At 40.1% G+C, this 25,052-nt stretch overlaps 2 protein-coding genes across 2 annotated transcripts; one reads left to right on the forward strand and one right to left on the reverse strand.

The window, feature by feature from the left end:
- The first annotated feature begins 436 nt into the window (after positions 1-436).
- Positions 437-8,399, forward strand: LOC134494389 (uncharacterized). The gene is made up of 4 exons (XM_063299535.1): positions 437-846; positions 2,602-3,087; positions 4,253-4,369; positions 7,124-8,399. The coding sequence occupies exons 1-4, from the start codon at positions 591-593 to the stop codon at positions 7,144-7,146; spliced, it is 882 nt and encodes a 293-aa protein (XP_063155605.1). The 5' UTR covers positions 437-590; the 3' UTR covers positions 7,147-8,399.
- A 3,804-nt stretch (positions 8,400-12,203) lies between these two features.
- Positions 12,204-24,151, reverse strand: RIDA (reactive intermediate imine deaminase A homolog). Its single transcript, XM_063299536.1, has 6 exons — positions 24,003-24,151; positions 19,435-19,540; positions 18,351-18,405; positions 15,950-16,018; positions 14,669-14,724; positions 12,204-13,026 (listed from the first exon to the last, which is right to left on the reverse strand). Exons 1-6 carry the CDS (start codon positions 24,065-24,067, stop codon positions 12,955-12,957), a joined length of 423 nt encoding a protein of 140 aa, XP_063155606.1. The 5' UTR covers positions 24,068-24,151; the 3' UTR covers positions 12,204-12,954.
- Positions 24,152-25,052: the final 901 nt, after the last annotated feature.

Here is a 25,052-nt window from a genome sequence, read left to right on the forward strand (position 1 = left end):
GGACGCCTGGCACTTCGGGATCTACATGTGCCCTTCCGGGCTGAGGAAATGCAGGCCCACCTACCTGGCAGAACTCTAGTCGGTTATGGCTATGGCTGCATTTAGCGCACTGAAGCGGTGGCTACTTCCGACTATTTGAGGCATTATGAAAGGGCAGCGAATAGCTGTTGAAAGTGATTACTGTCGTGTCAGAAGGGATTTGGGGACTGTGCATCCGTGGACTCAAAACAACTTAACCCGCCCTGACGGCGAGCTGGAGGTGGGCCGCTTGGCGAAACGTCCCAGACCGGCTGCGCTGCCTTCAGCGCATCTGGCAGAACCGGCACGCGCGGCTGCTGCCGCTGGCTCGCTCTCCCGCTGCCCAGCCTCTCGCGCGCCGTCTCTGGCCCGCAGCAGGCGCGCCTGCGCCCCGCACCGAGAGAAGGCTCGCCAGAAGTCTGGAGCGAAGCTTGGTGGAAACTACCACTCATTGAGCCGTTCTTATGGCAACCGAGCTGGAGCGATAAACAGTCTCCCGCGCGAGCGTACGAGGGGGACGTTCCTCGGCCAGCGCAACGCCGAGGGAGGCGTGTGGGTTGGTTGGGCTTTTTATGTGTCCGAGGAGGAACCACCTGTGCGCACCCGCTTTCAGCAGGAAGCAGAGAGTGAAGTCGCCGGGGTCGCACCCGCAGCCCCAGGCGAGGAGACTCACCTGGGTGCCCGGCGCCCTCTGGAACTTGTGCGCCGCCGAGCGCGGAGCTGGTGCTAACCACGCCATGGGGTGCTCGAGCAGCGCGCAGACCAAAGTCCAGGACTACGGCCGGCAAACTCCTAAATCCCCGGATGCCAACGGATTGCCCCAGGGCGGTGAGTGGCGCCTTCTTGCGCCTTCGCTCCGCGGTTTTCGACCTGCGCGAAAGTGGAGGCACCCCTTAAAGAAGCAGAGTTTGGGGAAAGGGGCTGTATGAGATTCGAGGCTGGAGAAGCCTGGCTGTTAGGAGGTTGAAATCAACGCGGAGAAGGAATACTGTAATAATTTTAGGAAATGCAGCTTTTTTCATGTCTGCACCTGAACAGCTGCTTACGCTGCCTTTGTTGCTTTCTCTCCAGGACAAGATCATGCCCTCTTCTGTAGTTGGCTGTCCTAGTTTACTCCCCCTTTCTGTACCCCATTCCACCACCATCGGGTGACAAGTAATTTCCAGCCCCCAACTGCAAAGGTTAAGTTTTGCTGTGGTCTTGCCCCTGTCCTCACTATTGTCCTTTCTCTATGGCACACAGAGAACATCAAAAGAGGAAAACCACTTAATCATTCATTATGGCTTGACCTGGTCATAAAGTTCCATTCTAGAAGCATGCAGTTTATCCTGGGGAACAAATCCTCACTTCGTTGAATGATGCTATTTAAAAATGAGCATAGGATTATGAGCCTTATTTATAATTAGTAATAATGACATATAGCTCTCTTGGGAAGTTGGTTTGTCCTTAATAGTTTTTTTCAGCATTTCTTGCCAAATCAAGAAAAACAGTTGCTGAACTGGACTGCTAGAATTGTAAGACAAATTGTACTGAAACTAATGAGGATTATATATCAGCTTTAAAAACAGCTATGGGAAATATACTTTCTTCAAAATAAACTCATGTAGTTGCACACAAATTATGTTTAGATTTAAGAAAATATTGACTATACAAATTGTTTAGGCTTCACTCTTGTGTGCACTTTGATGTGACAAATTCTCACTAAATATGGTAAACCTTATTTCTAACTAAATTTAGGGTTGCGCTTTAAAATCCATATTCTCTACTTTTATAATTTAAAGTCTTAATCCAGCTTTCTCATTTGTTTTTGAAGAACTATATAAGTCACTAGCATGTGACAATAATTTTAGAGAAGTTTTTAAAAATTATATTCTAACTCTTCTAAATTACCTCTTAATCTACCTGATATGTTTTGACAATATACCACAAGAAAGACTAGTGTTACGTACAATATATACTGTTAGGTCTGACCATATTTTTACAACTCTACAGTCAGGAAAGCAGCACTGAAATATGAAGCAAAGTCTGTTAACTTGTGCAGCTTTTAATGCTGATCTCAGAATGGTGGCTATCCTTGAGTACAGTTCTATAAATGCCTTCCCCAGAATTGCTTGGGTACCCATTATTGGAGCATGTTGGTTCTCTAACTTATCTTTGTTGGAAGACATATTGGTCTTTTCTGTGGCTTTTAAGACCAATACAGTCAATAACCATGGTGTCCGAAGCTGCTTGTAGAGGTTGGAAGTTGTGGGAGACCCTATGGATGGATTTTGTTCATATCTCACATAAACAGACTTCAGAATTATTGCTGAAAATGTTGATCCTGAGAAATTAATCTTTGTCTCTTTGGAAACTATATTGCAGTGTTCCTAAGAGTTTGTGGTACCTTAAAGAATAACAGTTTTATTAAGTTATAATATATCATATGGAAGGGATGAGAGGTGAACAGTGAATTCAGAAGGAAATAAAATGCAAAAAGTGCACAAAAAGATACCTCCACGACTAACAGTGGCCACAATATTCATTTCTGTTTCTCTTTCTTTCTTCTTTAAAACACACACTCAACCAACATTGTGAAATCAGATGACAGCTTGCCTATCACAGCTAAAAACGACATAGCACCTGACCAGACCAAGCTTGAAGCAATGGAAGAGGTGGAGCTTGGATCTTCTTGGAAAAAATCAAATGAGGATCTCCCTAAAGAGGAGCCTTTGATTCAGGAAACAACAAAATGTGCCCTTTCTACCTGTCACAGAGTAGATCCTGAGGGCACAGAGCCTCAGCTAATGGTACCAGAAGAGACGTTCGACAGAAGCCAGTCCTTATCTCTAGACCTCCTTGAAGCTGGTGGGCCACAGGCTGTGGAGCCAACAGGGTGGGTTAGCAACCCTCAAGCTGCCTCAGAAGCTGCTGGTTCTTCGCCTTCAGAATCTGTCCAGAAGAAGAAGCTTGACCCTGCTGAATCCTCAGGAAGTGACACACCTGAGCCTGTAGCAGAGGAAAACCAGTGTCATGTAACAGAAATTGTGAAGGAACTGCTCATGGATGAAGAGGAACAGCTAACAGAGGGTAACAAATGTGCTTTTGCAGTTTCAAGGGGGCAGGTTCTGTCACATATGCTGTTTCCACTGAGCTCAATCAGGTTTTTTGCATGCAAATACCCAGGAGCAGAAACTTTTGCTTAGTGGATTTGAGCTACGTATGTCTGGCATTTGAAATAACAATAGTTTATCCTGGAAAAGTAATAAAAAAGGCTGTAAGGGCTGTTCCAGATTGAATGACCCCAGTGCCACCCAGTGTAATTTATTTCCCAGAACCAATTTTCCCATTTGCTCCTCCTTCCAATAACTCTTACTAGATAAGGTGGTAATTAGATAGTGACTTTGGGTGGGGAAGCTGTATCTAGGTGTATATTTACCTGATGCAAAAGGGACAAACCCATCTCCACCCCTATCTGGGAATGGATCTGCTCATTGCTAATGCTGGTATGTTGTTTCAGATCAAATCAGATTGAATTGTTTTGAGGCTTGTATGAACCATTCACCTAAAATACAGTACTGTCTGGTTCAGGCTTCTGGAGTCACTTTTTTGCCAGAGTGCCATACTGCACTGATTTAGGGTACACCTTGTTCAGTCCCTAGCAGTGACTAGAAAAATGTGGTTTGAGAAGATAATGGAAAGGAGAAAGTAATGGTCATCCTGCATTTTTACATAAGACATGAAAAAAACTTTTTTTAGGATAACTGTGGCCCACAAAGATACATTCTTATCCTATACCACTATGGTGACAAGATCTATGAAAAATGTGTCCTGCTGGAAACAGGATCTGTGATTTTTTTTTTATTGAATTGCTTTAACAAGATAGATAAATACTTGGGGAATGGGAATTCCATCTATATGGATCTACATTTTTTGACTTGGAATGCCAATAGACCAAAGTGGTTTAATATAACTTTACTAATTTGACTTCTAAATAGTTTTACTGATTATTTTTCAAAAGAATCAGCCACAAAAAAGCTGACATGTAGGACAGGAATAGTTGCAGTGAAAACAAAGGGCATTTAGTGACTCGATTCTTAAGAAACGAGTGCCTGTATCTCAGCTGGCAGACACTAGGTATCTCTTGTGCTTTGTTTTTCGTATTTAAAGAAAATCTATGGCTGACAAAGTAACATCCATAAAATGTTGAGACATTCAGTGCTCTTTTTAGTGTGCCTTACCTTGATCTCTATAGTTACTGTACCAAGTGAGATAGGAGAAAAGATGGAAACTGAGACGCACCATGAGATAATACATGGGGCCTCGGAAACAAAAGAAGAAACTGGAGAAGCTACAATGGTCATGGAGATAGGTATGTTGATGGAGAACATAAAAATGTAATATATTAAGAATGCAAAATGCTGAATTGGTATTCTTGTGTGTTTTTGCTTATTTAAGTACAGCAGATGTTCAGGTAGCAGCCTGCCAGTTGATATGTGCTTTTTGCTTGGGATTTCTTTGAGTAAGTATTTCGCTAGACATGATGGATATACATATTTAAAGGAGAACTTGGGGAATAAGAATCATAGATGGAAGTGACCTCAACATTCATATAGTCCAACCTCCTGTTCAATGCACTAGAACATCCCTGAAAGATGTCTGTCCGCCCTGTTTGAAGACCTCCAGCAAAGAACTTACCACTTTTATGTGACATCCTATTCCACCGACTGACAACTTGTACATTCAGAAACTTCATCCTCATGTCTGGCCTGAGTCGCCTGCCTTGCAGTTTTAACTCACCGGTTCTGCCCTCTGGGGCAATAGAATATAAGTCCACTACCTCTTTTGTGTGACAGTTCTTTATTTGAAGACTGCTATCATATTTCTCCTCAGTCATCTCTTCTGTAGGCTAAACATTTAACTATTCCTCAAAAGGCTTGGTTTCAAGACTCCTCACCATCTTTGTAGCCCTTCTTTGAACTCACTCCAATATGTCACTGTCTTTTTTGAACTGTGGTGTCCAGAACTGGACAGAGAAGTTCAAATGGGGTTTGAGTAGGGCAGTAGTAAATGCAACAGTTAAATCCCATGATCTAGGCTCTGTGCTCCAGTTAGCGTAGTTTTGCCTTTTTAGCAGCTGCAGCACACTGCTGGTTCATGTTTAATTTGTGACTTGATAAAACTTCCAGGTTTCCACTTTCCTAAACTTTACCATTCATTTTTTCCCTATAATCCTTCGCCTTGCCACTCCCTTCCAAAGATTATTCTCCAAAATTCTTTTATCCTAACTTCCTGCACCATGGTAAAGAAATAATGGGTGCAGGGGACAAGTTGCATCAAAGCAAGCTGCAGGTTGGACAGATTTAGCATTTGGTTCCTATGCCCTCACCCTATTGTTCAGTTGGATCCCTGTTTTAAAAGTGAAAGCATCTAGCTTGGCCTTAAATCTTCTGATGTAAAGCAGCTAGCTGAAGATAATAGGCTGGCAGTACTTGGAAAATGAGATGTTTAATTAAACAGTCTTAATCCCATAGTTACTATTTGCCAAACTTGTTTTAGTAATGATCAGATTATTGCCATAGCTTTGGGATTTCCCATCCTCACTCACCTGACTATCTGGAAATCAAAACAAATAAAGGCAAATTATTTAAAAAAATGACAAGAAAAGCAAAAAAGTCTGTCCTTTAATGTCTTTTCATTGTTCCTGATGGCAGAGATTTCTTCCTGGGAAACTTTAAAAGTATTTTAGGAAAACAAAAGCCTTCGTCAGGTCATGCTTGACTCCTGGTGATTTCATGGACACATCTATGTAGTTTCTTTGACAATAATATGGAAGAATTTTACCACCAACTTCTTCCAGATTTTTTTTCCTTCCCAGCCTAGTAATTTACTGCCAAGGTATTTTTTTAATCGTCTCCCATCAAAGTACTAACTAGGTCTTACCCTGTTTAGCTTTTTGAGATCTGCCAGGGCTGACTACATGCTACCACAATTCTGAGATACCGGAAAGTAGTATTTGTTATTAAAGGTTAGGCACCAGAGATGTATTTAGAGCATCTCAGAGTAAATGGTTTTTAGTCCTTGAAACATTGGCCTAGAGTTCATAACATGGTTTATCTTTGTATGTTCTTAATCATTGTTTGTAAACTGTGGTTTGTTGCTTAGCATGTTGTATAACCCTATCCATTATGTAGGAGTAAATAGTGGAAGAAGACTGTATTTGTCTTTCTGTCTCTCTTTAGGGAGTTGTCTTTTCAATCCTTCAAAATTACCATCAGGAAAAAAAAGTTAATGTTCCCCTCACTCTTTTTACTTTTTCTTTAAAAGGATTTCTGATCATGCATTTTCTCTATAAGGTATAAAAGAAATTACTCTTAACTAGAGATGTAAAATGTGTGGAAGCTTTGAAGAATGGAAAAAGCCATTTTTTATTTTTAACTTGGCAATGTTTAATTTTTAACATTCTTTACAGATATTGAGTTTATAAAATGGGTTTCATATAATTTGATTTGCTTATAAAGGCACGTTTGCTGTAAATAATGTTTAGTCAGACAAAAATTTTCAACATATAGTTTGAATCTACTTTAAAGTGTAACATATTATGTAGGTATCTATACTATTCTTCTATTAATTGTATGTATTTATTTATTTAGTGCCTTGAGTCAATTTTGACTCCTGGCAACTGCCTGGACAAGTCCAGACAGTTTTCTTGACAACATTTTATGGAAATGGTTTTCCATTGCCTTCTTCTTAGGGCTGAGTGTGCCTGGCCCAAGGTCACCCATTTGGCTTTGTGCCTAGGACAGGACTGGAACTCACGGTCTCCCGGTTTCTAGCCTGTTGCTTAACCAAACTGACTCTCTTTCAGAAAAATTTGGAGTGCCACAAATTATCCATGCTTGATCAAACTGGATCTCTAGATTATCTATTCAGTTTTCTCTGGTTAACAAAAGGTCTCCATTTCCAATATGAAATTTATCTTTTTTAAAGCTTATTCCATTGTTGGCATTTTTCTGACATAAAAAGCACTGGCAAATTTTCATGGTACATACATATGCCTTTACTTCAAAGATTATATTCATCTAACGATCTTTATCACTTTTTAAATTCTGCCTTTATATTACAGAAGGAGCTAATGAAGAAGAATGACCCATGGCTTCTGGCTGGACTTCATGGCTAGACTATGGCTTCTGGCGGGACCTCATCCTTGGTTGCTCAGTTAACAGTTATATTCATATTTGACAAAAATCTAGTTTTTATAAAAGCTTGTATGGACTTATCACAACTACTGAGAACTAAGGGAAAAAACATTTTAAGGAATTTCAATGGGGAAGTCAAGCTGCCAAGGCCCCACTGAGGAACTGCAATGTTAAACCATCACACCTGCCAGAAAGTGCCTTCTGCTATCATTTCAATGGAACTATGAGTTACAGAACACTTTTACTTGCTTTAGTTAGAAAATAAATATGAAGGATAACATAGCATAAATAATATAAGTTGTAAAAGCGAGTACATGTAATCAGAATGTATGTGGTCTAAAATAGGGTGAAAATAACTAAATTTCAGTGGAGTTTTTACAGCCATGAATTATTTAATTGCATTAGCACATCTCTTGGGTGAAGTTTCTTGTAAACATGTAAGAATTGTAATCCCCATCTGGAAGGGGACCAGATGGGGTTAGGTTGATTTATGGCATTAAAGTTTAACCGTATTTCTTTAGTATGGTATAAGGAAGGGAATACAACATTACTTTTTCGTGAAATCAGTGAAAAAGGTGACTGTGGTCTTCAAAGCACTTGGATGAGAACTAGTGTGAATTAATGACACTTAAAAATTGCAGAAGATAAAGCCTATGAAAAAAACAATTACCTAGCATCTAATAATAACTGACAAGCACAAGATAACCTTGATTATATCACAATGAGAGTGGTAACACTTTAAAAAAAAATAATTTCTTTAAAAGAAATTTAAGTATGGCTAGGATTTTAATTATAAATTAAGAAAGTAAAAATTACAACAAAATGAATGACTGGTTTCTTTGCAATGATTATGCATTGATGGAACACTTTATAGGTTTTTTTCCTCTTTAAATATATGCACATTTTATTTTATAGCTCTTTTATGCAATAGTAAAACAAAAAGTGAGTATTATAAGCCTTTGTTTTAAAGAATGAGACTGCTCACAGCTGAACAGTTGAGAGAAATGCCAGGCTGAAAATGGAATGAATGATTACAGTATTCTTCTCTAAACTATGCAACCAATAAACTTGAGCAGGGCTGTGCTTCACTCATTATCAAAAACAAATTTATTCTTTGCTGCTATATGTGTGATATGGCTGGTCTTATGCCTCCTCAAAAGTCTCTAAAATGTAACCTTAAACTTTTAAATAAATAATATATTTGTGGAATGTGGTAATATTGTCAAATATGGGGGTTGTAACTCTTCTGTGGGTATTGTAGAAAATATATTAGCTACATAGTTTGTGCACCTTGGGAAAACAGAAGGGCTTTGGAGCTGGTAAGACTGTAAAACCATTGCTCATATGCCCCTTTAGAATCATAGAATGAAAGAGTTGGAAGGTACCTTATAGGACATCCAGTCCAACCCTCTGCTCAATGCAGGAATTCATTGAATCATCCCAAATAGGGGCCATCCATTTGAAAACTTTCAGTTAGAGTCCACCACTGTTCTGCTTAAGAAATGCTTCCTAATACTGAGTTTTATCTCAACCAGTTGGTCATTATCATGCTGCCTGTGTGAAAAGAGGAAAAGGATCTGGGTACACGGCTTTTGTTAATGCAACCAAGATTTTTTTAGCTGCTATATCACTATTTCCTCATGTTCAGCTAGTGGGCCATGATATTCCTAGATGCATCTCACATACATTTCCACCCAATCAGTTCTGTCCAACCCTGTACCTATTCATCTGATCTTTCCTACCCAGATGCAGGTAACTTTTCACAGTTATTCTGTTGGATTTGGCCCAGTATTTGAGCCTTTTGAATAGTGACTTTGTCCATAAAGTCAATCCCCTTTCTTTATATCATTTGCAAATTTGATCAGCATCCATTCCATCTCGTAGGTCTTTAATTGAACAGCACCAGGCCAAAGATAGAGTCCTGAGGGATATCACACAATACTTCCCTCCTGAATGATGCAGAACAATTTATGAGCATCCTTTGGGTGTTGCAGTTCATCCAGCTGTAAATCCATCAGATTGCAATACCATATTTATTCACCTTGTCTACAAATACATCATGAGAGGACCTCTCAGATGCTTTGCAATCATGGTGCACACCAACCATAGCATTCCCTTGGTCTAGCAGATCAGTCATTGTGTCAGAAAAAATCAGTTAACCTGACCCAATTTGTTCTTTACAAACTCATGCTGGTTCCAGGTGACAATAACATTTTCTAAGTGCGTCCAATGCTGAATGACAATCTGTACTAGTGCCTTCCCCAGTAGAGGCATTTCCTGATCCTCTTTCCTTTTACTGAGTCTATATTGGTTCTTCTCTGATCTTTGGTATCTCTTCCTTTCTCCAGGGGTTTTTGAAGATTAGTCAGCTGAGATCACTTCTGCCAAGTTCTTCAACTCCCTGAGGTCTAATTTATCTGGCTCTGGAGATAAATTCATTTAAATTTGTGAGTTCCTACCATACCTTGAGAGTTATGTCCCCCCTTTCATCTATTACTTTGGGAAGAGGCTCTCTCTTCTGAGATTAGATGCAAAACTGTTAAATAGTTCCATCTTCTCCGTTCCCCTATATACCTACAACAGACTTACAGCCTCCTTGATTCTTTTATGACAAGCATACCCTCTGCATTTTGCATTTCTCACCAGTCTTACCACACTCTGAGCTTTAGCAGTCCTGACTCTATTCCTACAAGCTCAAGCTACCAGCGTACAGTATTCCTCCTGAGTTATCAGCCCATATTTCTATTTCCTCTACATCTCCTTTTTGCTTCTCAGGTTGTGATCCACACAAGCCTCTTAAAGCTCTCCCATTTTCCTTCTCATGGGATTTTTTTTTGGCTGGGTGTGCTTTCAGTATCTTGCTTTTCAGTATCTCCTATCCCTCCAACTTACTTTCAGAATTTCAAGGTGATATGTCCCCACCTTTCATCTAAGGATATTTCCTTAAGTCCAAGGTATGTGACTTTTTTTCCTCCCTTTGACATGGTCACTTTCTTTCAAAATGCCTGAAGGTTTCAATGAATTGACCCATTCCTTTCTGTGGGTCAAGATTAAGTCAGGAGAGTTGACCACCTTGTTTCTCCTACCTTCTGAAAAATTAAATTGTTAGCAAGACAGATCAGAAATTTATTGGACCTTCCACTCCCTAGCTTAGTTAGCTTTCCAGCAAATCTTGGGATAGAGACTGTTATTTGGAGAACTTGATTTAAGAAGGTATTGTCTACAACCTCTGGGTGGATGGCCTGTAGTAACCTGCAGCGATATCACTTCCATTTCTTATGTTGTTCATCTTACCTGTATGTTTTGAACAGGATTTCTAATATTCAGGAACAAATTCCCCAGGCTTGTTTACATACAGATCCACTCTATGCCAGATCTACAGGTAGTCCTCAGTTAACGGCTGCCCTGTTTAGTGACCATTCGAACTTACAATGGCACTGAAAAAGTAGCTTTACAACTGGTCCTCAAACTTATGACTGTTGCAGCGTTCCTGCAGTCACATGATCACCATTCGAGTGCCTGGCAACCAGTGTGCATTTATGGCAGTCACAGCATCCCATGGTCACATGATCACTATTTGCAAGTTTCACAGCTGGCTTCTGACAAACAAAGTCAATTGAGAAGCTGGCAGTAATCTGCAAGTCATGGTCACATGTTATTGTGTTTAATGACTGCGGGTGATTTGCTTAATGACCACAGTGGAGCTGACATCGTAAGTCTAGTGCAGTCATGTGATGTTTAACAACCGTGTCACTTAGCAAAGGAGTTGTTGGTCCCAATTGTGGTTGTTAAGTGAGGACTACCTATATTTCTTTACATGACAGCCAGTTTGGTATAGTGATTAAAGACACCAGGCTAGAAACTGAGAGACTGTGAATTCTAGTCCTGCCTTAGGGTCAAAGCAAGTTGAGTAACTTTGAGCCAGTCACTCTTTCTTAGTCCTAGCAAGAGGGCAGTGGCAAACCACTTCTGAAAATGTTGCAAAAAACCCCCTACATGGAATTGTCCAGGCAGTCAACAGTAGTCAGGACTGACTCAAAGACAACCCCACACACAAACAACCCCCCCCCATCCTTTACCTACATACCTATCATACTACTCCCTTTCAGGATAAGCTATGTTAAGCAAAGCACGTAAAAGTAAACCAACTAAATCAGAGGCGTGAAATTAAAAAATGAAATACAGCTAAATCTACTTTAGACAAACACTGCCATCACCACATGGGGCCACTGATATTGACTACTACTGCCCATCATAGCTTTGATCAATCCAGGCTTTCATACAATGCTTTTTAGAAAGTAGAGAATGATTGCCAGCCTTAGTCAAATCTATACCATATGCAAGGACAGTACTAGTTAGTTTTCTGACATTTCGGTCAGTATGTCCCAACCATGGCCCTGTTCTCCCTCAAGTATGCTCATGCTATTCTATGCAAGCTGGATCTCTAAATTTGGAGACACTCTTGCAAGTCAACACACTATTGCTTGTGTATCAACAGCCCTGAGGTAGGTGCAATACAATCATGGGGAAAGGTGCATAATATCAATCCCAGATTCTAGTCACATGAAAGTTGGCAAACTGGTTCCCCTAGGGAGTGTCATTATTGTCTAAAAATCTTATCCTAATGTTGCAATAAATAATTGAGCATTTAAAAAAAAACAAATTAGAGGTGCCTAGCATAACATTGTTGCCCTACTTGAAATGTCTATTTGTCTGAATTTGGTGCACTCAAAAGGCTATTTGTGAAAATATCTATCAAGATCTATCAGTCATAGAAATAGTTATCGCAATTTGTTGTCAGTGATCATTAAAAAGTGGAGGGAAAAAAAACAGACTGAACATTTCTGAACTGAGATTCCAATCTGGTGAGTCCGAATGTTTTCCATTGTACTTAATTAGGATCGAAACCGAATCTTCTTAACTGAGCACATCCCTAAACTTGACTAATAGAAGGTCTATTTGGAAAGCCCAAACACATTTTTACAACAGAGAAAAAAATTCAAATACGTCATGTGATTGTTTTATTATTAAGCATTCCCCCCCAAAAGCCAAGTGGCCGTAGGAAAAATTAGCTGGATAAACAGTACACAAAACGCATCATGTTTTTCCTTACAAAATTTATAGCAGCTTTGAACATAAGCTTATCTAGTAATCAGGCAACATGTGAACTGGCAAACGCAATGACTAGTTTTCTCAAAAGAACCCAAAACTGATGTTATCAAGATTGCTGTGTGTTACAACAATTTGATTTAGACTTCATAGGTTTTTCTTCTAATGCTTTAAAGCAGCGTTCCTCAGCCTTGGGTCCTTTAAGAAGTCTGGACTTCAACTCCCAGAATTCTGGGAGTTGAAGTCCAGACATATTAAAGTCCCCAAGGCTGAGGAACACTGTTTTAAAGTATACAATTCTGCTTCATGTAGTGCACAGCTAGAAGTTCACTCCTGAATTTTATAGAATCTACCCTCTGGAATTATCTATGTCAATTTTATAGAATTTTATAGAATCTACCCTCTGAAATTATCTATGTCAATTTTATCTGAAGCAGTTCTATTTGCTTTTTCTCTCAAAATATGCTTTTAAGCAGCTTGCAGTATTCAATCTTATAATGTCCTTCATTCAAACTACACTCCAGGGTTTCTCAACCTCAACCCAGTCAGATTCACAGATCTGGAATGAACATTATTTTGAGAGAATCAATAGCAAAACTAAATCATACAGGTAGTGAGAATGACCATGGCAAAAGAAAACACAGAACTGCTAGATTTTAGCTGCTGAGGCATCTTGAAGAGGCCCCAAAATGGCAATAGCTTCAATCTCCACACAGGCACCCTGTAAGAAAGAAATACAACATATAAAAATCAGGTCAAGGTTGGTTGGTTTAATGCAGGAGTCCTCAAACTCTTCAGCTCATCAACCCCTTCATGAAGTTTTAGATTGTTCATCAACCCCCAAACATTTATTATATGAAACTAATTTAATAAATACTACCTTAACCAATAGGGCTATGTATAATAGTAATAACAACACATCGACCCCTTGGATAGTCCCATTGACCCTTGGGGGTCAGTACTGACCACTTTGAAGAACCCTAGTTTAATGTATTTAATCCCAATTCTTCAGTAGGTTACAAGGATAGAAAATGCATGACAACATTGAAAACGTCCACAGTAAACCCAAAAGTAACCAATCTTACCCCACAAAGCCACAGTAATATGCAAACCAAATTACACTTCACTTAACGACAGTAATTGAGCCCGGAATTTCCATTGCTAAGCCATGCAGTTGTAAAGCGAGATGGCATTGCTTAGCAACGGCAGCCCTAGCAATTCCCCTTGCCATCATTAAGTGAATTTTACCTGTCTGTTAGCCTGAGCATCCACCCCAATCCAAGCTATTCCAGGCTTGGCTCCTTCCAGCCCCAATACTGCCTTCAACTCCCCCCTGCCCATCTCCCCCCATCTCTGCCCTTTTGGAAGCCCTGCTCTGTGGGGTGCGAAGACACTCACCCAGTCCCACCTGCGTGGTGCAAGGCCGTCAATACCAAGCTCCAGCCTCCCGGCCTGCATTTCTTCACCCAGCTGCCTCTTCTCCCAGTTCCCCGCGCCTGCTTTTTGCCTTTTTCACCCAGCAGAAGCGCCTGGCTGCCGTTGCTGAGTCCTTTTCAGACCCAGCTTCTCTGGTGACTCCAAAGGCTCTGAGAAGATAGTGCAAGCTGAGAAGACAGCGTTCTGCAGGGAGCCACATGGAAGAAACGTTCGCGGAGAAGCTGGCTCCGAAAAGGACTCCGCAACCGCAGCCAAGCGCTTCGGCTGGGTAAAAAAGGCAAAAAGCAGGTGCGGGGAACTGGGAGAAGAGGCAGCTGGGTGAAGGAATGCAGGCTGGAGCTTGGTATTGGCGGCCTTGCGCTGCACGGCTGGGCTTCCCGCCCCACAAGGCAGGGTGCAGGGCTTCCAAAGGGCAGAGATGGGGGGAGATGGGTGGGGGGAGTCGAAGCACCTTCACAGTCGTAAATGTGGGCAGGCTGCCAAACACCCAAATTTTGATCACGTGACTGTGGGGGTGCTGCAACAGTTGTAATTTTGGGCACAGGTCATAAGGCCATTCTTTCAGTGCTGTTGTAATTTCAAACGGTCACTAAACAAATGGTCATTAAGTGAAGACTACCTGTAAATAATAAACCCAAACTGGTGACAATCACTCTCCAGAAGCCCTCCAGAAAAGCTTGGTCTGCATCAGTTTCTGGAAGGCTATTACCAAAGGACCAATCTCCTTTCCAGGAGAGGCAGTATCATCTCCAAAAAGCAGAGTAAACACAGACAAGATTGCACTGATAATAGAAAGGAACAGTTTCTCAGCTTCTAAGTTATGTTTAAGAACATAACAAAAATCCGAAAAAAGTGTCCATTGCATTTTTTCTAAACTGCAAAACATTAAATTACAAGTTTCTATAGAAATAAGAACTGATATTTACCTTTGGAAGAGCCGCAACCTGATAAGCTGCTCGGGCTGGAAAGTTGCACTTGAAAACTATTTGGAGTAGGTAGATATCTCCAGTTAATAAACTGACTGCACAAGTAGTGAACTGTATTTACTTGGACTATACTAAAGAGCAAGTTATAAAGTTTGGTAAGGAAAAAGCCCAGTGATTCTACATATAGGTCCATGTAGAATGCAAGTCTACATAGCCGCCCAGAGTCGTCGTGTACGAGTTGGGTGGCAAAGAAATTTGATAAACAAACAAACAAACAAACAAATAAGGTTATAAATCAGCAATCAAAGAATTTAAATCCCCATTTTTTCAAAAGAAAGCACGTTCCTAGGCAAATGTGTTTGCAACGTATGAATAATGCCAAGTGAGGTCTTACAAACCACGAGGATTTTTAGATGCAAACCACAGAGCTTTAGTCCCATACAAAGCTTTCTAGCTATAGCCAGATCAAAGTATTTACATGCTTTTTAACAGATTACACAAATGTTCTTTTGTAGTCTCTAGTCAAGTTCTAGTACTGCTTTCTACTTTGAGGTAATATAATTCATAAATTTCTACAGTTCAATATATACCCAAATAATATTTTTATAGCCCAAGGATTGTTAACTAAGAACTGTGAGGTGCAGTAATATATTCTAAATCCTCATAGTTGTTGGGAAAAAATGTACTTTCAAAGCAGAGATTTTACACTAAATCAGGAGTCTGGTAGCACCTTTGGCAACAATTGCATCTGATGAAGTGAGATGCATCTTATGAAAGCTGATGCCCTTGAATAAAATTTGTTAGTCGGAAAACGCGCTACCAGATTCCGGATTTTTTTGCTACCACAGACTAGCACGGTTCTCCTTCTACAATTCCTAGAAGATTTTCTGCTAAGTATCACAATCCAGGATGGAACTAGGCACAATAGAATCACACAATCTGATTTTCAACAGTTTAATGTTCCATGGTTTATGGTCACATAATGTAACTGGAGCGTTTCTCACAGAGATAATGCCTTCCAAAGTGATGTTATGGAGAAGGTCAGAATATTTCACACCAGAGTAATGAACTGATCTGAATGCAGGACAGTCCAATGAGTGAAATCAATATAATAAGCTCCCCTTTATAACTCTGTAACTTTGTTCTGTGAAATGTAAGTATAAGCTCCTGGTTGCAAAATGCTGGCAGAAGCATAAGGACATCTTTGGATTTATTGTATTCATCTGAATACAAAATCTGGTAAAGAAATTGAATAAATATGCAGTCACTACCCATACTTACATTGCTTGTAGACTTCGTTGATATCATTAAAATCCTTTATATCAGTCATCAGTACAGTAGTCTTTACCACTAAAAGTGAAGAAACACTGTTTTAAATTATGCTTCAAATTGCTTAGCTATAAACAAATTAATAAAATTAAGACAGCCTTTATGCTTATTCATTTCAGAGTAAGCAGGGCTTTCTTCTGCGCAAACCTGCATAGGAGTGTGTTGCAAGTGTCTTATATGGAAAGTGACCTGGAAATGTGTTTCTTTTTTATGAGCAGGCTACCCCATTTGGGATGGGTTTGATAGCGTCTTCCCTTTGTGGTCTCTAAATGTCTTGGACTTCAGCTCCTATACAGGTAGTCCTTGATCTACAACCACAATTGGGACTGGAACTTCCATTGCTAAGAAACACGGTCATTATATGAGTTGCACCCGATTTTACAGCCTTTTTTGCTATGGTCATTAAGTGAATCACATGGTCATTAAGCAAATCCAGCTTTCCCCATTAACTTTGCTTGTCCGAAGCCCCCCAAGAATGTCACAAATGGTGATCACATGACCCTGGGATGCTGCAACTATCATACATGCATGCCAGTTGCCAAGCGCCTGAATTTTGACTATGTGACCTTGAGGATGCTGCGATGGTCATAAGTGCAAGGACTGGTCGTGAGTCACTTTTTTCAGCACTGTCATAACTTTAAACAGTTGTTAAATGAATAGTCATAAGTTGAGGAGTTGTAATCCTTCAGCCTGTATGGCTGTGGATCAAGATGCCTAGGTATTATTATATTTTAAATGCCTTATCTCTGGAGGGCAACAGATTGTGAACAGTTACTCTACAGTAGAGATGTATAATCTATGGCCCCAAGGCTGCACACGTTCTCTCCAAACCTTGGATTTGGCCTCCAGAGACCTCCAGATGCTGTTACCAAATAATAGCTTTTAATCAAACTGAGAGCCAGTTTGGTCCAGTGGCTAAGGTGCTGGCCTAGAAACCAGGAGACATTGTGTTCTAGGCCTCCCTTAGGCATGAAAGCCGGCTGGGTGATTTTGGGCCAGTCCCTCTCTCTGAGCCCAACCCACCTCACAGGATTGTTGTTGTGGGGAAAATAGGAGGAGGCAGGAGTATTAGGTATGTTCGCCACCTTGAGTTATATCATCTGTCAGCAGGGGACAATGATACCTGACTGAAAAGTGTTCACAGAAACAAATTTTAATTACCTTTCAATGTTAATGAAGTGAGAATTAGGTTTCATCCTGGCCCCAACCATTTGGAGTGCAACCCTGACCCTACCACCCAAAGGTCAAATGTGACTCTTGACCTACCAAAAATTGAACATCTTTGTTCTTATTTAAGAACAGGAGAAGTGGCTGTATGGACATATCTTTTATTCCCTTAAAAGCACAAGAAATCTTTTGGAGTTTCTTGTGATTTATTGTCCTTAAAATCTTTTCCAATAATTAAAACCTAGAGTCTTCTAGGATCCAGGCTCAGCAGATTTGGGAATTTAATTTGCAATCCAGAGCTTGCACCAAATCAGATTTTTGTTTTGTTTTGTTTTGATGAAATGGGCTCTAAAATGTTCCTGTGACATCCAATACCAGTTTCCATCTCAGCAACCCTAAATTTATTCATCCCAGCAGTTCCTGTCTCATGCATCCCAGGCATAGCCATTCCTTTTTGTAATGGAATCGGCTTTCTTTCATAAATTCAGTTCCTAAATCCCTTGTACTACATACTACTTACATCCTATATAGAGCTGGAACTGCTAACAGAATATGAGATTTGGGTAGCAGAAAATAATAAGCCAATATGCAGGCTCTTTAAAGGGTAAAAAATGCCCTGCAGTCTTGACACCCGTCTATTAACAAATGGATTTTCTTCTGTGCAGCTTAAATAATAAGCTTTAGTCTTAAAAGTAGATGCTAAAGCTTGATTCACTGGTGTTATGAACTTTAATTCAGATTGTCATATGAAAAACAGAGATAACCGTTCAAAAAGAAAAAGTGTACTAACAGCCTCCTAAACCATAAACTCATTAAATTTGGAGGGGAGGGATTATCAAAATAGTTTTATCAAACAGAAAAGTTGAAACATAACCCATTGTTCCAAGAAGTGATACTATTTTATTTATATATACATATACATAAAATTTCTATACAACTTTGCCTCATAAAAGTCCAGAACTGTTCATGAGATTTTTAAAAAATCTTAAATAAAACCATCATAATAAAATCAACAATGCTTTAACCCAGTAAGTACAAAAATTAACTGGAGGAACAGCCTGGGTTCCATTGCAGCAGGCATCCACAATAATTAACTAACAGCTATTCTTTTTCATGAGACAGAAAGCATGCTTTTCCCCTCTGAATTTACAGACAAGTTCACTAATTTACTTGAGTGTAAGCTTACCACTGGGGTAGTCACAGCCAGCAGCTTTCAGAATTTCCCCAATGTTTTGGAGGGCCTAATGAGAACACAGATGAAATTATTCAAACATGCCAACGTCATCTCTTGAACCCTGAACAGGGTTCAGTGCAATCATATTCAAATGCCATAATAAAACATCATGAAATACATGGAAAAACAGCCTATGATAATGAAAAAGTACTATCTAAGAAAATATTAAATGACTGAGATATCAGTGCAAAGAAAGATTCAATTAGTTCATTGAAATTAACTTTCTCAAGATAGGAAAGTGTGCAATGAATGGAAATTACATAGCAGGGTATTTTTTTCCTCATGCTGGACTGCCCTCTAAGGATACATGCACAGGGCAATCCTGAAGGAAACACAATTTAAAATACAGAAATAGTATGGAAAAGGTCAGGTATTATACCCTGTGCTGAAAGATACAGGATTAACTGGATCTCTGTTTTACATACCCAATTCATTTGTTCAGCATGCTCCTGTATGCATTTTATATGTATATCTTTTCATATAACAGTTGATTGGGGCAACCAACATGTACACAAACATCATATGGTTTTTACCATTTAATGTACTACCTTCTCAAAAGCTTTAGGCAAGATATATTAATACTCTCCTGCCCCCGGGAGATTGGCCATAAAAAAACCAGGATATGGAACGTGTGCTTCTCTCCTATACCTTCTATGCTGAAGTCAGCCAGCATAACTGCCCTTTTACTAGCCACAATATCAGGAAGGTCATTCAGTTTTATGTCAAACTTTTGTTGACCAACAAAAGTTCATGATTTTGTCAATGGAAGTGAGAAGGCAGAAGCAATTAAATATTTGACACTAGAGGGATGGGGGGGATTTAGTTCACTCACTCTTTGTTTTGCTGATAAAATGAATTTACAATTAGTGCTTTGTTTTCTTTCAGCTCTGTTGAGCTCAAATAATAATGACTATTTCCATAGTGAAATATTACACCAGATATTTTGAACTTTGTGGATATGTCCTTTTCATACAACAGATGTTACATTAATAGTAATATCGGACCTGCTAATAGAATAAGTGAAATCACATTTCACCTGGTGAGCTTGTTCCTTTGCTCCTCCTGGAACGAGTTGTCCATTTGAGGGATCCATACCAAGCTGCCCTGCGATATACATGGTCCGATCTACTAACACTGCTTGGCTAAAGTTCAGTGGGACAGTAAAAAGAAGGAAAAATAGGAGAACAAGAGAGAGATTGATTGATTGGCCATTTGGATATATAATTATTACTACTAAGAAAAAGCCTTGCTAAGCCACCTTTAAAAACTTTATTTACTTTCACCACTTTCTATCTATCTATAGCAGTGTTTCTCAACTTCAGCAACTCTAAGATGTGTGGACTTCAACTCCCAGAATGGGAGTTGGCTGGCTGGGGAATTCTGGGAGTTGAAGTCCACACATCTTAAAGCTGCTGAGGTTGAGAAACACTGATTTATACAAATAGGCAGGCTATTACATGGAGTTCCCCACCATGGAGGAACACCCAAAGATAGCAATTTCTCCTGACTGTTGCGTGGATTTTTTTCCCCTTGAACATTTGTTCAGTGAGGAAGAATAAATCTTTTAGCTTATAAAAACAGGGTGCTTCCTTTGTTCAATGTCAATTTCTATGCAGTAAGAATTTAGCTGAATATCAGAGAAAGAAAGCAAAAGAATATGAATATCAGAGAATATTAATCTTGCATCAAAGTTGAGTTAATAGATGTTAATAACCTCCTCCCAAAATGGAACAATTATAGGATACTGTATAAATATGCTTTTAAATAAAGCATTAGTCATATTGCATGGCTAACATGGCAATTTACTTTTTTTTTCCCCTTTAAAAACGCAATGGAATCCAGTAAGTTTATTGAAGTTTTTGGTATTGTTGTTAATACCACTGAAAAGAAATATATGATATCAATTAATCAATAGTCTTCAGAGTTGATGCTAACAAGGATTGGGATGGGTTATAAATATTGTAAAAATTATAGATAAATATTAACCAAAATGGCTATTTGGGAAGTAAGTTCCCAAGTCCTCTTGTGGTTTTTCTGACCTGCTTAACTGACTGTTCAATAACACCACCTTTGCATTAACTCACATGCCAGCTCAGCACATCTCTCTTAAATACTTAAGAGCACTAGCCAACTAATTTGGAGCAGCATTTTGCAATGCTCATATGGGGAAGCTTTCAAGTGAATTTAAATGATATAAATATCACCTGGACCAACATTTCTGCTTACAGAGCTGCACACTTAAAATTTAAAATAATTGGCAAAGCCAATTTTGTACAGAAAAAAAGAATAAAGTGTCTTTCACTAATGAATACATGAAACTCAGCTTATCATCGAATAACATTCAAAACATTTTTATTTTGCTTTTTTTCTGAAATTTTAAGTCTATTATTTTCCCATTATTATCATTTTTCTTGTCCTAGTCCTATAAATGGGATCATCAGCAAAATGTGTCAATGTGGAATGTTCCTATTCCAATCACTTTTATTTCCAGATGCATCAACCAATATGCCTTCTGGTTCTTCATTTTTTTCTTAGGTATAAACTGTCTGTGGCCACTGAATCTACTTCAGCACTTACTGAAAAATACATCACCTTTGTGTTTTGCCCCTATGGCTCACAACTGCCGAATCAGGACAGCTTAACTGAAGCTCCTCTCACCTCACACTATTTCCCATGTTGGCAAGATTTTCTGGGGCTGGAGTTGAGGGCATCTCTTAGGACCTTTGTTGCCCGACTTTATACTATACTTCAGATCTGATGAAGTGAGCTGCAACTCTAACAGCTTATGCCTTTTAATAAAATCTGTTATTTGGAAAGGATGCTACCAGAATCCTGATTTTTTGTTACAACAGGCCAGTGTTTCCCAACCTTGGTGACTTCCAGATGTGTGGACTTCAACTCCCAGAATTCCCCAGCTGGCAAAGCTGGCTGGGGAATTCTGGGAGTTGAAGTCCACACATCTGGAAGTCACCAAGGTTGAGAAACACTGCGATAGGCTACTACGGCTCTCTTCCTACAATCTCCACATACTGTTGGCAAGTAAAAAGTTTCTGCAATATAGGAAAGTTCAAACAAATTTTAAAAACCAATACATCCCATAGAAGCCTCTCCCTGAAGGCTGTGCCTGGAGAAAAGATCAGCTGTTTTTTTATCCCTTACATTTTACACTACTTAGCTTTTGGGAGTCTTGATAGCATCTGTACAAATGACTGAAAAGTGAAACAAGAGCAGGCCAGTCCTTTTACTCAGTGACCCAATTACAACTCAGCTGCTTGCCCAAACTTCCATTCTACAATTTTAATTAACTTTGCAAATAGTAATTAAAATTCACCATATCCTCAGTGGAAAGGTGAGAAATGAAGAAAAAAAGCATGAATTTGGGCATCCTTGAGCAGAAAAAGAGAATTTGGGATGACAACCAGATTGGGGTCTCACCCAACTAAAACGTTGCAGAAGGTGGAAAATGCTATGAACATGCATTTTTTATTAGTTACTTGAACAATTTTAAAATATTTTAGTCTCAACTAAAAACAGCAAAAGGCTATGGCTTTTAGTCATAGAGTAAAAGCAGCAAAAGGCTATGGCTATACTGATATTTACTCTGCTTCAGACTAGCATTTATAATTATAGCTGATTCATGTTTATAGAAACTAATTATGATTTTTGTCCAAGTCCCTTTACACAGTAATCATCCAGTGCAGAAAAGCGTGAAGTGAATCCCCAGTGAAATACTTTGGTTAAAACCATGTGCCTTCTCAGGTAAGCACAGTAAATTTGTAAAGCTTCCTAACAGTCTGAGTTGCCTGTATGTCCTGTTCTCCAACTGGAAGTCATCCTCCAAGCTTTTAGATTCATTCACTGCTGCTATGCAAATCTTTATTTTTGCGTAAAAGAGGACACTGTTAATCAGAGTTCTGTTATTTTTTAATATGAAGTGCATTAAAGATTTCCTTTGAACATTGAGCTTCCTATACGTGTCCTCCTAGTTCATAGCTGAGGCAGCAACAATACATTGATTTCGGGGACAGGGCCTAAAAAAGCCCCCCAAATAGTAAGTATAGTGTAAGGAATTTTTTACTAAACATAAATATATATTTATATGTTTACTAAACTTAATATAGCCTTTGAAACTGAACAGGATTTTCTTATGCCTTCCTGGGAAGATAGGTACTGTTTTACAGTACAGGTTTTAATTTGCACACATTAAAAAAAAAACCCCAACCCCAACCCTTGAGGAAACTGAATTCAAGCAAACAGGAGTAGCAATCCTTAACTTTACTCATTAACTATGTCAGTTGAGCAACTCAAGGATTGTTTTGTAAAAAATACAAAGTGAGAGATAATGAAAAAGTAAATGTAAGAAAAATCAATTGTGGGTTATACCAGTCTTCTAATATTGTGACCCAGATGGGTAACAGCTTAATTCAATTGATTTAACAAGACCAGGGTTTCTCAACCAGGGTTCCATGGAACCCTAGGGTTCTGTGAGAGATCACTTAAGGGTTCCCTGGGAGATCACAATTTATTTAAAAATTATTTCAAATTTGGGCAACTTCACATTAAAGATGTAAGTTTCATTCTTTATTTTTAGTTTAAGAACACCGTTAATGCTTATATACAGGCCTACCCATGAAACGAATATAATAGTTTTGTAACTTCCAACCTATATTTGAGCCTGAATGTGCAGGGCTTCCTCTTGGCCTGAAAAATATTTCAAAGGTTCCTCCAGGGTCAAAAAGTTGAGAAAGGCTGAACAAGAGCAACAAAAATGCAGCAAAGCTTCCAAAACAAGATGCTCCAAAACCCTAAATAAGTAATTTCAGTCCTTGTACCTGGTCAGCAGAGAATAATCAGAAGTGCTACAGTGAGGTTGTAGGGAAAAAATATGGCAATCTAAAATTTGATTAGACTTATTGTTTTGTGGCATTCCCAGCAACACTGATAGACCATTCTTATACATCTGGTCAGAAATTTATTACATTCAGTCCAACTTTTATCGGATAAAGACTGCAGTCTTAGTGATGATGTGCTCAAAATAAGTGCAAGGGTACAGATATCTATTAAAAGTAAGTTTCATTGAGTCCAGGGGATTTTACCCAAACGATTAGATGTTGCCCCTCAGAGCAAACAGAAAACAGACTCCTGGGGAGCCTTCAAGAGGCTTTTGTAAGCACTGTTCATTAGATGTATGTTTAATTGGCACTCTACCCATCGCTTATATGCTTTACACCTATGCCACGACAAACCCATTCCTATTTCTACTTTTATGCCGTATAAAATCTGGACATATTTCAGACGCCACAATGCTTTTGAGCACATGGACGGAGACATTAGTTTTAGGACTACGTTTAAATGTCTTTCATTATTGCATTTCAGCAAAGCAGCTACATTTGCCAAATCAAGTTAGAGCACAATATGTTCCCCAACATGGGGAAGAAACTTCAGCCCATTTGAAATCCCTCCCCAGGGAGAAACTGCTCTTTTCAGTGTTCTCCACTCTGGAACAGACCCAGGAAGAATCAATTAGGCAGAAATCACATCTGGTAGCAGTGAGTTCTACAGGTTAAGTTATGCCAGGAAGCACTTTTCCCTTGTCCCCCTTACCTGTAGGGACCTATAGCAGCAGGAGCCTTTGCAGTACTGATTATCTTCTTCACTAACGCGGCCATAACGGCAGAAGCAGCGAGATCAGCCACTCCTCAGACGACCACCGAGCCTACAAAGCCGCCGCGTCACCGCTCTTCAACTTTACCCACTGCCAGAAGGCAGCCCCGCCCCGGCTCCCTCGGCACCGCCTTCCCCGCCTTTCGCCCAGCAGCTTGAACGCGCCGCCGCCTTCTCGGCCGAGAGATCCAAAAAGCGCGCGCGGTTTTTCCCAAGGGCCATTTTTAGGTCCTTCTCAGCCCACCGTAGATGCTGCGAAGGATTCTGGGGGATGTGGTGTTCAATGCAGTAGAGGGCACAGAAGCGGGTCACGAAAGGAACTCTTTCGGGGGAAGCGGTACCGCGCGATTGGTGGAAGGAGAGAAGCGGATCCCGCGAGGGAAGTGCCCCGCCTTCTTCCGGCCTGGCTGGAAGCCTCGTGCGAGGAGGACGCGGCGGGCGGGCGAGCCTCGGGCACCTGGATTGGCAAAAAGGTAGGGGCGCCCAGCGGCCGCGGGGAAGGGATAGTCCGAGGCCGCGGGGAAGGAGAGGGGAGAGCAGAGATAAAGGGAAGGTTGGCTCTGCAGGGTTGGGCCACGAGGGATGGAGGAGGGTTGGTTGCTTATCCGAAGCTGAATGTCCCCCACCGAAAAGCACTGTGGCTGGGGAGGCGCATTGCGCATTCCCCTGAATTGCCCTGTTGGAGTGTCCTGGTGCGAGTGAAGATGGGAGAAGTGGGCGCAGTAGTGGTTTTCAGTGCTTGCCTGTGTTCATGAACTGATGCTCAGCTTCCAGCGTGTGATGTAGCCTGTCCATAATTTTCATTGGGGAAACTACATGTTCTTCCGGGTTGCTGACTCTTGGGTGATAGAAAACACCTTCATTAGACTCCTGCTGGTGTTCTGTTGTGGACACCATGATGCTGCAGAAATTTAAATGTGAGTGAAAGGATGCTATGCTCCCCATTTTTCAGCATCAGTTCTGGTAATTAGGCAAAATCCTTCCTGTTGT

The sequence above is a fragment of the Candoia aspera genome, chromosome 3 (assembly GCF_035149785.1).
Source record: "Candoia aspera isolate rCanAsp1 chromosome 3, rCanAsp1.hap2, whole genome shotgun sequence".
In the NCBI taxonomy this organism is placed as follows: Eukaryota; Metazoa; Chordata; class Lepidosauria; order Squamata; family Boidae; genus Candoia; species Candoia aspera.

Coding starts and splice junctions, on each gene's coding strand:
- RIDA (XM_063299536.1), bottom strand. CDS start 24,067: ATGGCCGCGTTAGTGAAGAAGATAATCAGTACTGCAAAGGCTCCTGCT. Junction 16,019..18,350: donor TGGCTGTGACTACCCCAGTG/GTAAGCTTACAC, acceptor CTTCACTTTTAG/TGGTAAAGACTACTGTACTG. Junction 13,027..14,668: donor AGGTTGCGGCTCTTCCAAAG/GTAAATATCAGT, acceptor TCTTTCTTACAG/GGTGCCTGTGTGGAGATTGA.
- LOC134494389 (XM_063299535.1), top strand. CDS start 591: ATGTGTCCGAGGAGGAACCACCTGTGCGCACCCGCTTTCAGCAGGAAG. Junction 847..2,601: donor CAACGGATTGCCCCAGGGCG/GTGAGTGGCGCC, acceptor TTGTGAAATCAG/ATGACAGCTTGCCTATCACA. Junction 3,088..4,252: donor AGAGGAACAGCTAACAGAGG/GTAACAAATGTG, acceptor TGATCTCTATAG/TTACTGTACCAAGTGAGATA.